General features: G+C 45.4%; 1 protein-coding gene and 1 non-coding gene across 5 annotated transcripts in view; one reads left to right on the top strand and one right to left on the bottom strand.

Annotated features, from left to right (window-relative positions):
• Nucleotides 1-1843: 1843 nt before the first annotated feature.
• Wipf2 (WAS/WASL interacting protein family member 2) overlaps nt 1844-16846 on the top strand; it is a 30190-nt gene continuing 15187 nt past the window's right edge. The window contains exons 1-3 of one of the 4 annotated variants that reach the window (XM_013117692.3): nt 1844-2013; nt 8741-9155; nt 16033-16163. In XM_013117692.3, the coding sequence (XP_012973146.1) occupies nt 16101-16163 (63 nt within the window). In that variant the 5' untranslated portion in view covers nt 1844-2013; nt 8741-9155; nt 16033-16100. Of the gene's footprint in view, nt 2014-2200; nt 2288-8740; nt 9156-13874; nt 13993-16032; nt 16164-16846 lie in introns of those variants that run through there. The other 3 variants (XM_013117691.3, XM_040749653.1, XM_040749654.1) reach the window with 3 other exon arrangements.
• LOC121141602 lies at nt 7170-7276 on the bottom strand. The gene has a single exon (XR_005878583.1). It is a non-coding gene; the product is annotated as a U6 spliceosomal RNA (small nuclear RNA).

The raw sequence follows: 16846 nt of genomic DNA on the forward strand, positions 1-16846 counted from the left end.
TTGACATGTCCCCAAGTGAGATGTCCCTGTGTTCCCCTCGCGGCTGCTCTTGACACAGAGTGGTGTAATGAGAGCAGGGGCTTACTCTAGCTGTCCTGGGCAGAGAACACCCTCTGGAGAGGGGGCATTGAGGCAAATGAAGGGGGCGTTGAACAATGAAGATAAGACGACGATGACCTGCTCAAAGGCCTTGAGGTGGGGGCTGAGGAGTAGGTCCACATACTGTTGAGCCACAGGGGACGAGATAGGTAAAACCACGAGGCAGAGAGCTAGGAAGGGCTGGTAAACAGTCGAGGTCCTCTGCCCCATGGTCCCAGCCACCCCACTTCCAGTCTCAGGAGTAGCTACCAGTACACGCTCACCTTTGTGCCCACAGACCCTGCCTGGCACGTGTGTCTGCCTTTGCCGATTGGTGATGGGATTCTACTCATCCTTCTTTTTTCTTTTTGGTTTTCTGAGGCAAGGTTTCTCCGTGTAGCCCTGGCTGTCCTGGATCTTGCTCTGTAGACCAGGCTGGCCTCGAACTCACAGAGATCCACCTGCCTCTACCTCCTGAGCACCACTACATCAGGCATAATTCTACTCATCGTTCAAGGACTAGTTCAAACCATTGATAAAATCTCCCATTCTTCAGCGAGAATTAATCACTCCTATGACATCCCTGCACACATGTGACCACAACACTCATCACAGGCTGACTTGGCTCTCAGCCAGCTGTTTACATGCCAGTCTGCACATCAGCGTGGTGGGGTCCCAGAAGGCAGCAGCTTTGTCTTAGTCACCTCTGGAAACATCTCCTGGTATCTAGTCTAGTGATTGGCTCATAGCAGGTACTCAGTGTGACATTTACTCGACTAGTGGGTGGGGCCCGGTACTTAAGGCAGAACAGAGGGAAAACAAAAATAATAACAGCGTATGACTTATCTATCATATGCTTAACCATTTGTTACCTAATGAACCTTCAAGGACTCTATTAGAAAGGACAAACACTCTGAGGTAGCGCACAGCCACTTAGTGGGGATTAAGCCCCGATACTGCTCTTTTACTTGAGTTTCAGCCCTGGTCATTGGGTTGACCTGAGGAGCAGTGAGACATATGGAAGCAATGGGGTTGCCTGGAGTGGTGACAAGCTTTTGTGTGTGTGAAGAGATCCTTAGTCAATTGCAACAGAGTTAGCAGTTAAGGCCAGCAATGGACGAGGATTTGTCCCTCTCATCCAAACACCCAGAGGAGTTCACAACACCATCTCTCAGCCTGGTGAGATGGGGATCCCTCTGCTATGAAGGGTGTTTGGGTTCGGTGGTTAGGGTGACCTAACCGAAGACCTGTAAGCAGCCGCTTGCCTCTCTGTTGCTATGACAACCGGAGCTTGTCTACTGGGCCCCTGCAAGGGTAGCGGAGTCAGTGTTCTTCCTTAACTCTAGACCATACAAGGGCTTGTGGGTATGTGCATGCGCACGTCTGTGAGTATGTGTGTTCGCGCGCGCAGTGGAATAAACACGGGAAAAAACCCTATACTTAAGAAACAGTGGTTAGCTCAGCCATTCTCTACGATGACCGAAAGTTAAAATCATCTGCGCAATTTTAAAGATCTAGATGCTGAGACCGAATTTGACCAAAAAAAAAAGCATCTCGTGGGCTGAACCCTAGCATCACTAATCATTGAGAACCTCGCAGGCGGTCCCAACTGCAGCCCAAGATGCAGACCCGGCTTTTAACTGCGAAGCTCGTCTTGCGACCTTCTCAAGATGGTGGCGCTCCGCCCCCACGTGCGCCGGCAGAGGGCAGGCTTCGCCAGGCGCATGCGCCCTGCGTCTCTGGGCTCCCGGCTGCCTCCTCCTTTTTCCCCCGCCTCCATTTTGTTCGCGGACGCTGGGGACGGTGGGAGCAGATCCATTTCCGGGTTGGTAAAAGGGGCGGCGGCGAGAAAGAGAGCTTGCCGCGGGGCGAAGGAGCAGGACTAAAGCAGGACGCAGGTGACGGAGGATTCGCTCCCGGAGCAGCCCCGGCCAGGTAGGAGAGACGCCGGGGCGGCTGAGCCCGCAGCTGAAGTGACCCGCGGACCTGAGTGGGAGGGAGAGCCGGGGAGGGGTCCTGGGGGGAGGGGACGCCGGAGGAGGGGCCGAGGCCCAGAGGGGGCTTGGGGGCGGGGCCTGAAGACCCTGGAGAGGGGGCGTGGGCCATCCGAGTGGAGGGCGGTGGTGTGCCGCCGGTGCGGACTGTGCAAATGGGCAGGAGGGAGGTTTTTGAGAGACAGGAAATTAGAGATCCTGAAGGGTTGGGTGAGGTGAGTAAGACGGCAACTCTGGGTGAGGAAGGAGGGGAACCGTGTGCAGAGGGGGAGATGGGGAAGGGAGGGAGGACCTGTTGGGAAAGGTAATTATTAGCAGGATGCTGCTCTCAGTTGAGCAGGCCGATGTGACATTTCGGAATTGATTTAGGTGAAAAGGAATGGCTGGGAGGGAAGCTGTTTACATTGAAGGAAATCTTGAGAGTGTTGGGTGAGAGGGAGTCGGAGAGATGTCTCAGATGCGTTTGGAGTTGGAGGCGCCTTTTGGAGCGGTGTGATATGAGGGACTGTGGAAATCTGAAGGTGCTAAACGTAGGCTGCATGTGCGGTTGAGTTACTGATTAGGAATGATTAGGAAGGCATTTTCTGGAAGGATAGTATTGGAACGAGAAGCTGAAGGAAGATGGTGGGTACTGGAATCTGCCTTCCACCCCCTTGCTGGGTATTGAATCCTGATCCACCTGTATGCTGGGCAAGGGCTCTACCTCTATGCTGCACCTGAACCCTTTAATTCTTTGTTGTTGTTTTCCAGACAGGGTTTTCTGGTTGTCCTGGAACTCACTCTGTAGACCAGGATGGCCTCGAACTCCCGAATGTTGGTATTAAAGGCATGTGCCATCACCGCCCAACCAGAACTCTTTTTTTTTTTTTTTTTTTTTTTTTTTTTTGGTTTTTCGAGACAGGGCTCCTCTGTATTGTTTTGAAGGCTGCTCTGTAGAGCAGGCTGGCCTTGAACTCACAGAGATCCTCCTGCCTCTGCCTCCCGAGTGCTGGGAATAAAGGCGTGGGCCACCAACGCCCGGCAGAACTCATATTTTTAAAGTGACTTGAATAGTACTAGGTTGATCTCTCCCTAGACCCATTCCTTTTTTTATGCTAGTACTATTGCTTTAGAGTTCTGTCTTCTGACTTGTTACGTGTTTTTGGCTACTCTTTCATCTTTTTATGAATCAGAAGAGAATTTTAGGGAATAAGAAGTCCTCTAGCTCCTGTATAGATTTACATGTAACATCATTAAACTCTTATTCTCTCCCTCTGTAATATAGGTCTGACTCATCTGTTCCCCTAGAAGCTTGTATTAACCAATTTGGTTTTTGAAGTCACTGTAAAGAAAAACAGAATCGAGATACTGCTATTTAGTGTTTTTTTGGGGGGGAGGAACGGGGTTTCTTTGTGTTGCTTTGGCTGTACTGGAACTTTCTCTGTAGATCAGACTGACCTTGAACTCACAGAGGCACCTGCCTTTGCCTCCTAAGTGCTGGGATTACAGATGTGTGCCACCACTGCCTAGCATCTCCATGCATTTTAATATATAATCCTTAGTCTTCTGATATCTTCCTATATATTAATATTTTAATAGTCAGGATTTTTGTGTTATTGGGTCGGTTATCACCAAGAGGAAGATACAGACCTTAGAGTCGGAAGTGAATGAGTTCAGCTGTCAGTGACTTTGAGAGTGCAGTGTTTTACTTTCTAAGTGCCTGAGTATTTTAGAGAGGTGAGCCGTATGTGGGCCTTGCTGTCAGAGGGTAGAGACCATACTGTGGACAGGGCTAGGTGCCATGGCTTCTTTGGCATTCTGTTTTAGCTCTTTCTTTGGCTGTACTACCTTGAACACTTAGCTGGTAAGTGAACTTGTTCAGCCTATAAGTGTTTCTGAGAGTCTTGGCATTTCTGAGGTCTGATGTGGATTCGCCAAAGACTTGGCAGTTTTAATTCTGTCTCACTCTTGATATCAGAAATGGTGTTTACATGAGGTGGTGCTGACCAGTGATGTGGACGAAAGGGGGGAGAGTCAGGGGAGGGGGGAGGGTATTGGGAAGAGTGTAGCTGTGGAGTTTAAGAAAAGGGGTCCTGTTCTGTTGCAGGGAATACCATCACATGTTCTTGCTTGACTTTAGCTTCTGAACTGCTTCCTGGCACACTTGTGTTTTTCCTGTTGCCCTCAAGTAATTCTGAAGTTCATGGGCTGTTAGTTCAGGCTGTTCTAGCAAACCTTACTCTTCATACCAATTCCAGGAAGAGCTGCAGGCGTGAAGTATGTTCACATATTTGGAGATAAAAACCTGTGTAATAGTGTGCTACTGGGTGTTCGTTTGTTTGTTTGTTTGTTTGTTTTCTTGAGACAGAGTTTCCTTGTGTAGTCCTGGCTGTCCTAGAACTTGCTCTATAGACCAGGGTGACCTCAAACTCCCAGAGATCCGCCTGCCTCTGCCTCCCAAGGTAGGATTGAAGGTCAGCGCCACTATGCACTGACTTTTTTGGTTTATTCTTAAGAGGGTTTTGGTGTAACTTACAGAAGCTCAGAGCTGCTGCAGTGACCTGTTTCTTTAGCACAGTGATTTTCAGTTTTTCCTATCCTGTCACTTTTTCCTGTTGCTCTGCTTCAACTAGTCCTAAATGGAAAGTGGCAGATCACCCTCCCCCTTCTCTGGTGGGCATCCTGTCTTTGTCACAGCTTGATGCCACCAAAATGAAAGGATTCTTGACTGCTTCAAAAGCGGAGAGTGACAGAAGCCGAGCTGGGTTTCTTGAGCCAGAGAATGGACTCTGTCAAAGCAAAGAATAGTTGCAGAGACACAAACTGGGACCTTGAAGCTGTGACTAACATTTTGGCAACATGCATCCCTTTGCCAAATAACTTCTTTTCTTTAAGAGTGTGATTGTTGATCTCTTTCTCAAAGTAAGCTCTTGTTAACTGTTCTTCACACAGCTCCCAAGCAGAGGCTGCCAGAGCTCTGGTTGATTGACTGTCTCTTTCGGATATATGCCTTGGATTAGAGTGCATGGGGCGTTCCGGGTCAACATGAAGTCCACTGTGGATCTCGGGAGCAGCACTCTTCACTGAATGTTTGGGCGATTTCAAATCTAATTCTCATTTATCTGGTGGTTAAATGCAGAATCATTGCATTTGCCTAACTTGGCAAGGCCAGGGCATTGAGGAAGACAGTGTCTCAAGCTTTCCTGTGTTCTCACTCCCCAGTCTTGGAGCTGGAAGAGCCTCATAGGCTAAAGTTTGGAACATGTCAACCTTTCCTTTCCTTTTTTTTTTTTTCTTTCACCAGTGGTTGGCATTGAATCTAGGGCTTCATGTGTGCTAGGCAAGTGCTCTAGCACTGAGCTACCCCTCCAGCCCCAGCAAGTGTTTACTGGCATTATCTATGGCAAGATATTAAAGACGTTGCACACCTTCAATCCCAAAACTCAGAGACAGGCGAATCTCTGAGTTGGAGGCCAGTTTGAGCCAGTACAGCCAGGACTACACAGAGAAACTCTGTCTTGAAAAACAAAAACAACAACAACAAAGACATTGAGAAATGTGAAATACAAGCCAGATGTGACTCATGCCTGTAGTCCCAGCACTTGGGAGGCAGAGGCAGGTGGCTCTCTGTGAGTTTGGGGCCAGCCTGGGCTATAGAGTAAGACCACGTCTTAGAACCCAAAGGGGATGAAATCTAAAGAACTTAATGATGTTGTAAGAGAGAGAAAAAAATGTTGATAGGTGTGTTAATATCTAAGTCAATTTTAATAACTTGGGAGTTTTGGCTTGTAGGCACATAGGTTATCAGATAACTGAGCCAGGGCTTGGCTACCTGACTTTCAGGCTATCTGACTGTTTGTTCTTCAGGAGGTTAGGTAGTTGAAGATGATGTTCTCTCTGTTGATCTTGGGGTGATCTATGAAGATATTTTCTTGACTGTATGGCAGTAGCCCCGTAGTGTTAGAGGTAACCCCAAAATGAATTTTCCTTTTGACTTTGAATCCAGACTTTTCTTCACATTATTAGTCTAGAGTATTATTTATTGCTGGGTGATGGTGGCACACGCCTTTAATCACAGCACTCAGGAGGCAGAGGCAGATGGATCTCTGTGAGTTCGAGGCCAGCCTAGTCTACAAAGCTAGTTACAGGACAGCCAGGACTGCTACACAGAGAATCTCTGTCTTGAAAAAACAAACAAAAAAATTTATTTATTATTATTGTATGTATGCATGGTGTGTATGTGTGTGTGTTGAAGGGCTAAGGGTGTGCATGCCACTCTTTGTGGAGGTCAGAGGACAAATTTATGGATTCAGTTTTCTCCTACATTTATGTGGGCTCCAAGTATTGAACTCAGGTCATTGGGCTTGCATCGTTGAAGATCATACACTGCTTAGTCACTTCACTGACCCCCTTAAGGTCTCACTCTGTAGCCCTTTCCAGGTTTCAAGTTTCTAACACTATCCAGTGTCGCTCACAACTGACTTACTCCAGATCCAGGGGATCCAGCCACACCTTCTGGATATTGTGGGTACCAATATAGGGGGCATGCACTCAAATAGACACACACAACTTTTTATTTATTTATCTATCTATTTATTTATTTATTTTGAGGCAGGGTTTCACTGTATTAGCCTTGACTGTCCCAGAAGTTGCTCTGTAGACTAGACTGGTCTTGAACTTAGAGATTTACCTGCTTCTGCCTCCTGAGCACTGGGATTAAAGGGGTGTTTCATCACAGCCCAGTGTGTGCTAGCATGTGTTCAAGGTTAGCTTGAGCTGTACAGCAAGACTCAAAAGCTGTGTGCAGCTCTGAGGTAGGACAATTGCCTAACAAGTGCAAGGAGGTCCTGAGTCCCATTCCCAGCATTGGCATAGGGCCAGGGTATATAATATCCTTTCCCTTTGGTTTGCCTTTAGCCCACTTCACCCGTTCCATCTTTACAGGGCTGTGAACTGTCTGACATGGGTGCTGGGAATCAAATTCAGGTTTTCTTGCAAGAACACTGTGTGCTCTCAATGGCTGAGCCTTCTCTGCAGCCCAAGGCTGCCGTAAAACCAGTGTAGCACACACTGATAATACTACCTGTATGTTTTGCTTTTTGTTTTTGTTCTTGTTTTTAACACATGGAACACTTCACGAATTTGCTTGTCATCCTTGTGCCGGGGCCGTACTAATCTTCTCTGTATCGGTCCAATTTTAGTATGTGTGCTGCCCAATTGAGCATGTATCTTTTGTTTTTAATGCATTTTGGTCATTATTCCCCATTAGTGATAAATAGATTTGCCCTATTCTGATACAGATTCAAACTTTTCCCTCTTTTACAAATTATGCCACAAAAATTGCCACAATGTTTTGACCTTTTGAAGTTGGTTTTAGAGTTTTTTGCTCGGTCTCCTTTTTCTACCAATTGAACTATATAGCCCAACCCTTATCTCATTAAAAATTAATTACATGTGTGTACATGATTGCTCACGCATGCCTGTGGAGGAGCTAAGATGTTGTCAGATTCCATAGAGCTGGGGTTACAGGTGGTTGGTTGTGAGCCAGCTGGTGGGTCATGTGGGAAGATAACAAGTGAACAGTGGAACCATCTCAACCATCTCTCTAGCCCCTTGCTCTGTCTTCTCTAAGCAGGGTCTGTAGCCCAGGCTGCCCTTAAGTATATACCACTATGCTCAGCTTTTTTTTTTATGTACATTGGTGTTTTGCCTGTATGAATATCTGGTCCCCTAAACTAAAGCTACAGATAGTTGTAAGCCACCATGTGGGTGCTGGGAATTGGACCCCGGCCCTTTGGAAGAGCAGTCAGTACTTTTAACCGCTGAGCCATCTCTCCAGCTGTCTCCCCCTCCTCCCTTTTTAAAATGTTTTCCTTTGAAATAATTCTGAAGCTCATGAAAAATAAAGATGTTCTCCCCTAATGTGTGCCAGGCACTGTGCTGGATGTTAAGATAGAACAAACTGGCTGAGTTTTTGCCTTTGTGACAGTTAGGGTCTAGTGGGAAAGACCTCCATTAAAGAAATGATTAACTGGTACTGTTGTTCTTGTGCAGGCAGCTGTTGGGGAGCCCAGGTTGATTGAGCAGAGGGCAGTCAGGGGAGGGTGAGGAGGGTGATTTAGGGGAAGGTCCTAAGGAAGGAATATGTCTTGAGGAAGGATGGCCCTCGTAGCTAGTGCCCCGTGAGAAGTGGACAGGTCAGAGGCAAGAGGATGTGGGCTTTCCTGGAGATCAAGCAGTACTTCAGTTACTCTCTGTCTAGTTAATGCTTGTGATACTGAAGACCACATTCTACAGTCAACATGAGGAAACTTACAGGTGACTTCTGCACTGCTAGTTTGCCTCTGTGGGGGCTGACACATTGTCTGCATATCCTAATGTTGGATCTCGTTTTCCACCAGAATTTTCCTTAATGAAACCTGTTTCTTTAGTCTCAACTTTCCCCAGGTTTTGTAAATTAAGCCTGGTTGGCTGGATTAGATTTTAAGATTACTGGGGTATGGTCCTTAGATTGTGGGGGACGATGGGATTTTTAATTTGCTACTGAGGAGACAAAAGGTCTGTACTTGTAGGGAGTTTTGACAGCTTTTGGGAGTCTTCCTGGGGCCAAGAAGAGAATACAGATGTTCCTATGAACTGCTGTGAATAGTGTTCTGTCATCTGGTCATCTGGGTTGTATTTCTGCACAGGACACATAAGTCTTGCTGGACATGCAAGTGAATGAGTCCCCTGAGGGGATGGCTGTCATGACCTGGGGATGTATGAAAGCGTTCTTATCCGGGACTGTTCTAACAGTGGAAGAGCATTTGTATCTGCAAGTGTGCTGACTTTTGTTCAGAAATCACAGCATTCAAAGCCCAGATGGTCCTGTTTGATTGAGCACTTTTCTTATGTAATTGGAGCAGCTAGCCCTGCTTTCATAACTTCAAGAAGAGTCTTGATTTAGCAGCCTATCGCTGGTGATCAAGGAATGACAATGTGCCAGTTTTTCTAGCATTTCAGCGTGAAGCATCTGCATTTCTGGTGGCTCAAGGGTATTAGAATGTGAGAGAAGAGACTTCAACAAGGAAAGTCATGGTGCTGGAGCTGTTATTAGATTCTGTGGTGAGTTGGGACTTAATACATTCTGTTTGAAATGAGGCATGGCACCTTTCTCTGTGTGTGAAGTGTGACCAGCGTTTTATGAAGCATCTGCTTAAGTCTTTCAGGACTTCTTAGAGTCCGTCATCAGGTTTTCTTCCTTTCTCTGTATGTGCTTTTCTGCTTTATGTTTGGGGTGTGTGCATGCAGGATGCTCTGATAAAGATGGGAAGCTAGTTATAAGAGGCATGGCTAGTTCATAGCAAGAGTGGCCTATTTTGCCATCAGTGACTGGGTGTTTGCCTTTCTTTTTGTAATAGATTTTTTCCCCCTGTGTTTTGGCTGGCCTGGACTTCTGGGTCTTGTTTTCAGTGTAATGTTAGTATTAAACAAAATCCAATTGGCATTAGACTGTGGTGGCACACACATTTAATCCCAGCACTCTGGAGCATGTAGAGCATGTAGATCTCTGTGAGTTTGAGGCCGGCATGTTCTACAGAGTGAGTCCCTGGACAGCTAGGGCTACACAGAGAAACCCTGTCTCAAAAAACAAAAGCAAACAAACATTATAAGACATAAGTCTTGCTGTGTCTTTGCTGGCTCCAAATTTTAGGCTCAAGCCATTTCCTGCTTCAGCCTCCTGAATAGTCTGAATAGTTTGGACTATGGCTGTGTGTCACTACAGTGGGTTTGGTCATGATTTCTTTTGGTGTCCTGGAGGTGGCTCATATATCTGACCTTTGATAGAGTAAGTGCTGAGGTCACTGATCACCCTGTGGTTACACCCAGACTATGGCACAGATCCAGGTCACCATGGACAGCCTGGTTCCATTAGAGTTTCAAGCAAGACACAGTGCTAATGTCCTTTTAGTCTTTCTTTATCTTGGTGAGCATGTGCAGGTGATATGCTGTGGTGTGTGTGTAGGAGTCAGAGGATGTCTTTATGGAGAGGTTTTTTTTTTTTTTTGGTTTTTCGAGACAGGGTTTCTCTGTATTGTTTTGGAGGCTATCGGTCCAGCCCAGCCTCGAACTCACAGAGATCCGCCTGCCTCTGCCTCCCGAGTGCTAGGATTAAAGGCGTGTGCCACCACCGCCCGGCCTATGGAGAGGTTTTTATCTTCCTCCTTTACTTGGGTTCCAGGTACCAGTTTAGGTTGGTGGGTTTGAGGGGCAAGCACCTTTCACCTGCTGAGCCACTTTGCCGGCTCTTACAGTGTTTGGCAGGGGGTAAAATTTTCTACTCTATTTATTTGCTTTGATAACAGATTCAACATTGACTTTCCTTGTGTAGCCCTGGATGTCCTGGAGCTCGCTCTGTAGACCAGGCTGGCCTCAAACTCAGAGATCTGCCTCCTGAGTGCTGGGATTTGGGGCTATTATTCTTATGAGGTAGTTTTGTTTATACCTGTCCCCTTCCTTTCCATTCTCTTTCCATCTTTCTTTCTTGAGCTATCTCTTCAGCCCTTTTTATTTTACTCCCCTCCTTCCCTCTCTCCCTCCTTGCCTTCCTTTCTCCTCCTTTCCACTCCCCTTCCCTCCCTTTTTTTAGGTTTATTTATGTGTATGGGTGTTTTGCTTTTACATGTGTCTGTGTACCACATGGGTGTCTGATGCCCTTAGAGGTCAGAAGAGGGTATCAGATCCCCTGGAACTCCAGTTATGGATGGTTTTGAACCACCATATGGGTGCTGGAAGTTGAACTCGGGTCCTCTGCAAGAACAAACAAGCACTCTTAATCACTGAGCCATCTATCTCTTCAGCCCCTTTAGGCCTTTTCATAATTTTTTGAAATGTATTTATTGCTAGGTTTGCTGACTCAGGCCTTTAATCCCAGCACTCAGGAAGCAGAGGCAGATGGATTTCTGTGAGTTTGAGGTCATTCTGGTGTGTATAGTGAGTTTCATAGTGGTGGGGCACGTACAAAAAAACCAAAACCAAACCCAAAACCCCAAAAAAACCCTTGCTGATATTTCAGTCCCTAGAACTCACATAAAGGGAACGAAGAGAACTGACATCACAGAGTTGTCACCTGACTGACCATGCACACCATGGCACACCTGCACCCACAGACACAGCATGCACACACACGATAGTAAATATATTTATATATTTGGTTGTTCAAGACAGGGTGTCTCTGTGAGCCCTGGCTGTCCTGGAACTCACTCTGTAGACCAGGTTGACCCTTTACTTAGATCCACCTGGCTTGAGTTTGTTTCTGAAACAGATATCCTAAGTGTGACTTATTACAGGTAAGCTCAGAAACCCTGCTTTAGAAGAGTTCTCTGTAAACATCGGTGCCCTCTTACATCTCCAGGGCAAACTCCATGGGCTTTTCCTCAGTCTGTCTAGCTTTGGTCTTTTCATCTGGATTTTTAGAATTTGTGTCTTTTATCTGATTAACTCCTTTCTTCCCAGAGTGCTTCCCCTGTACTCTGGAATGTATCCAGGTAACTCAATAAAGGAGTGAAATCAGTCAGTATCCTAAATCTTGACCTTTCCTAGTATTAAAGCAGGCTGATGGTAATGCATTTTAGCTGTCTGACTCCATTTTTCTTGCCAATATCTCTAAGCACCCTGGTTGCTGGGAGGTGTGGATGGAAAGGAAATATTAATTATGAAAATTGAACTATTCTATTATTTACTGTTAGAATTCAGGGCTGTGCTAGTGTCTCTGGTGAGATGGAAAGTGGATTTCTGTGAGTTCGAGGCCACAGAGTGAGTCCCAGGCTCCAAAACTACAGAGAAATGCTGACTCAAACAAAACAAAAACAAATAAACAAAAAGAGAATTCAGGATCATCCTTGGCTACATAGAGTTCAGAGTCAGCCCCAGCTATTTGAGACTTTGCTCGCCCATCCATCCACCTATCATTTCTTGTGGTAGCACTGGCTGGCCTGTAACTCAGAGAAGTGTGTCTCTGTTTCTGAGTGCTGAGATTAAAGGTATGCACCAACACTCCTGGCTAGAATTTTGTTTTAAACAAAGAAACAAATGGAAAACAAAACTGCCCATACATTGTTTTAGATGACTGAAGGCTTTTAGTTTAATATTTATTCGTATTTGATTTTAACTTTTCTGGGCCAATCAGGTTTGCTACACAGTTAAATTTATGTGATTTAAAAAAAAAATATATATATAGTTGCCGGGTGGTGGTGGCGCACGCCTTTAATCCCAGCACTCGGGAGGCAGAGGTAGGCGGATCTCTGTGAGTTCAAGGCCGGGCTGGACCGACAGCCTCCAAAACAATACAGAGAAACCCTGTCTCGTAAAACCAAATCCTGAGTGCTAGGATTAAAGGCGTGCGCCACCACTGCCCGGCTGAGATTTTTTTTTTTCAAGACCAGGTTTTGTGGGTAGCCCTGGCTGTCCTGGAACTTGTTCTGTAAATCAGTCTGGCCTTGGACTTGAGAGATCTGCTTGCCTCTGCCTCTTGAGTGCTAGGATTCACGTTGAAATTTTAACTCAATCTCTGCATGTGATACAAATCTATTTTACCAGACATTTGACTGAACTGAATTTTCTAAGGAACTCCTGATTTCCCTGTTTTGTTGTTCTTCTTTTGGTTTATTTTGTTGTTGGTTTTTTGTGTGTAGTTGGTTTGTTTTTGAGACATGGTTTCACTATACAGCTCTGTCTGGCCTGAATTTGCTAATCAGAGCAGGCTGGTCTCAAACTTAGAGATCCATCTGACTCTAAGTGCTGAGCTTAAAGGCACACCTGACTCTATCAGACTTTGATTGTCTTTTAGGAGCTATATCAAAGGGCAGATAGACAGGCAGGCACATTCCATGTGGCGACTTTTAACCCTAGAATGCTTCCAAGTAGTGCCCAAGTGTCCATGGTCCTTAAGGTTAGAGATTATGTTGTGTCTGTGGGATTAGTAAAATGCCTGTGCTCCTGATTGGCTGAGTGGGAAACTGTTGCTTTATTCAGACTTCTTTGGCATTCTGTTGGCTATTGGTTTGGAGGATGACCTCGTAAATTTCTTTTAAGTTTATTCCCTTGGCTATAAGGTTTCTACTTACAAGGATTTAATACTTTGAGTAACTGAGCGTTTGGAGGCTTTGAATGAGATGGGGTCTTGTTTGCCCAGGTTGTTCTTGACTACCTGGGTTTAGGTGATTTTCCTACCTCAGCTTCTCAAGTAGCTGGGCTGAAAGTATTGGACTTTGCACCTCGAATTGCTCCTCCTAGCATATTTTGATTAAAAAAAAAAAAGATTACTAGAGGGTTAGATCTCTAGTAAAAGGAGACTGCCACACTCAACTTTGAAACCAGAAATGGCATGGTTTTCCCTAGGAGGGGAGCTAACTAATGTGTGTATGTGTCCATGTGCGTGCATAAGTGTTTTTGTACTCGTGGAAGGACAGCCTTGAATGTCCTTTCTTAAGAATGTTGCCAGTGCACTCGGGAGGCAGAGGCAGGCGGATCTCTGTGAGTTCCAGACCAGCCTGGACTACCAAGCGAGTTCCAGGACAGCCTCCAAAGCCACAGAGAAACCCTGTCTCGAAAAACCAAAAAAAAAAAAAAAAAAAAAAAAAAAGAATGTTGCCAGTGTGTGCCACCACTGACTGACTAAATGCACACATAGCTTTTTAAATGTTGTTTCTGGGGATTGAGGTTGGAGCACATTACCAGCTGAGCTATCTCCTCAGCACCCTGCTGGGATGTGTGTGGAAGTCGGAGGACAACTTGTTGTAGCCCTTTTTTTTTTTTTTTTTTAACTTCGTTGGCCCTAAGGATTAAACTCAGACCATTAAGTGTGGAGGCAAATGCCCTTACCTTTGAGCCATCACACCACCTCCACGGCTTGGTTTTGAAGGAGTGTAGACGTCATCCTCTATGAGAACTACCCATCCAGGTACTGTTCAGATCTTTCTCTTGGAAGCAGATAGCTCTGTTGGGTATCACACAGGCAGGAGTCGGGGTTGGAGATTTCCAGTCAAGTTTCTGATCAGTTCTAATCTCTTGCAGCTGTTCCTGGTCTTTGGATACCTCCTATCTCCTTTTCTTCATTCCAGGACATTGAAAGACTATTTAAACTTAGTTCTTACTCACAGTGGATATGGATGTCCCTGTAAGGAGTTCAAACTAGGCCTTCCTGTGACTTGCCATGCTAACTTGACTTGGTACACATAGTCTCCCATCTGTACTGTGAGCTACTGAGAATCTCCTTGCACCCTGATCACATTAGTTGCTTTGTTTAAAGGCTGTTCCTCTGCACATTGACTAATTGACCTTATTTTGATTCTGTTTTGTTTTGTTTTTGTTTTTGTTTTTGTTTTTTGAGACAGGGTTTCTCTGTGGCTTTGGAGGCTGTCCTGGAACTAGCTCTGTAGACCAGGCTGGTCTCAAACTCACAGAGATCCACCTGCCTCTGCCTCCCGAGTGCTGGGTTAAAGGTGTGTGCCACCAACAACCGGCGATTCATTTTTTTTTTAAGATTTATTTTTACTTTTGTTCTGTATATCTGTGGACCACATGTGTGTGGGTGCCTGTGGAGGCCAGAAGAGGGCATTGAATTCCCTGGAACTGGAGTTCCAGGCTGTTGTGAGCAGCCTAGTGGGGAAGCTGCAAAGGCAGTCAGTGCTCTTAACTAACTGCTGAGCCATCTCTACAGCCCTTTACTTTATATCTTTCTGTCTGTGAGTTTGCATTCAGGGTGCCTGTGCTGATTTGGCTTCCATTTTTAGAGCTCAAGAAAGGAGATTTTCTTGGAACCAAGCTTTGGAGGACTTCCTGTTCTTGAGCTCTGGTTATATCTTTGTTTGGGTTAGTGTCCTCTGTCAGTCAGTTCCCTCATTTCATGTCTGACATGAAGCAAATTGCAATGTGCAGATAGCCACAAGGCTTCAAATGCTAGATGTTGTGGGACCAAGTCAGTAGGCAATTTCTCATGTGGTATTTATTCTCTAATCAAGTCCCATGGGTGTGACTATTGCTAGGTACAGGTGAACTCTGGCCTATGAGTCAAATCTGGTCTACAGCTTGTTTTTGAATGCCTAACAAGCAGAATGATTTTATATTCTTAAAATGCTGCAAATTAAATTAAGAGAATGAGAAAGCAGGCCACAAGCTGGAAGAAAATGTTTCACTAGAGATAGTGTTCTTGAATCTAACAATAGAATGAAAAGTCTAATTGAAAAAAATAAAAAGAAAAGGAAGGCTAGAATTGTGAATGGTTCCTTGGTAAAATGTGAGCTTACCATACTACCAAGTTCTAGTACCATTGCCCCCAAAGTCCAAAGACCTAAACAGACATCTCAGCCAAGAAGATACACAAGTGACAAGGAGAACACAATCAGCATGAGGTCCTGTGGGAAATGCAAATTAAACAAAGTTAGAGTCACCAGACTCCAAACTGACATCATGGAGTGCAGCAGAGATGGGAGCAACAGCAGTTCTTCATTGCTGGGGCAAATCCAAGATGGGTAGAGCCACTTTTGAAGAAGTTTGGCAGCTTCTTAAAGAGTCAAACACACCCTTAGAGCATGGCCCAGCAGTCACACAGTAGGGTGGGCGAGATGCATGCATGACCCAGCAGTCACACAGTAGGGCGCAATGCAAGCATGGAAACGTTTGGTACCTGTTCACTTCTGCTGTGAACCTAGAACTTCTAAAATATGAAGACTTTTTTGTTGTTTGTCTTTAGTTGGTTTGGGAGCAGAGATCAGTGGGGAAGCCTGTGCTTAGCCCATTTGAGGCCCTGGGTCTGATTCCCACTTCTGCAAAACAAAGAATAATGTACAAAAGGAGACTGTAGGTTGGTGCTTCACAGAGAGTGTTTATGTAGGGGATGGAGTGCTCATGGTCTCAGGTCCTTGTCCAATCCTCTAGACCACCTGGGCATGCTGAGCCTCTAATTACAGAGCCGTTCTTTTGACTTTGGTTTTGTTTACAGGTGTATGAATGACCTAAAGCTACAAATAAAGACGGAGAGAGAACAGTGCCAACTGGGAGCGGGCAAGGATGCCAATTCCTCCTCCTCCCCCACCCCCTCCTGGTCCTCCCCCACCTCCCACTTTTAATCAGGTAGGTAATCTTGCTAGGCTATCTTCAAACCTTTAAGTAAATTGGTAGACTTCTCATACTGTTTTTTTTTTCTTTTCAATCCTTTAAAATTTCTGTAGTTCCATTTTTAATCTCTTATATTTACGTACATGTATGCCTGCATGTGTGCATGTACAGCACATCATGCCTGGTACCCCAGAAGGCAGGAGAGGGCTTCAAGATCCTCTAGAACTAGAGTTAGAAGCTGCTGTCTGGCCAGACGTGGTGCTGGGAACTGAACCTGGGTCGTCTGAAAGAGCAGCAAATGCTCTTAACCACTGAGCCAGCTCTCCAACACCCACCCCTCTTGTGGTTTTGTTTGTTTTTGTTTGTAGCGGGATCTTGCTCTGTGGTCCAGGCTGGCCTTAAACTTCAGGTTCTCTTGCCTCATTCTCCCAAGTGCTGGGATTACAGATATGAGATAACCATGCCCACTAATTGTTTTAAATGCCATCTATAGTTTTAATATATATTTGAACTTTAGCATTTTGAGGACAGGGTCTCGCTGTGTGACTAGCTGGAAGCTTCCTATGTAGATCAGACTGACCTCTAACTTGCAGTGTGATCCTTTTTTTTTTTTTTTTTTTTTTTTTTGGTTTTTCAAGACAGGGTTTCTCTGTGGCTTTGGGGGCTGTCCTAGAACTAGCTCTTGTAGATCAGGCTGG

This window comes from Mesocricetus auratus, unplaced genomic scaffold, assembly GCF_017639785.1.
Source record: "Mesocricetus auratus isolate SY011 unplaced genomic scaffold, BCM_Maur_2.0 Super-Scaffold_100007, whole genome shotgun sequence".
In the NCBI taxonomy this organism is placed as follows: Eukaryota; Metazoa; Chordata; class Mammalia; order Rodentia; family Cricetidae; genus Mesocricetus; species Mesocricetus auratus.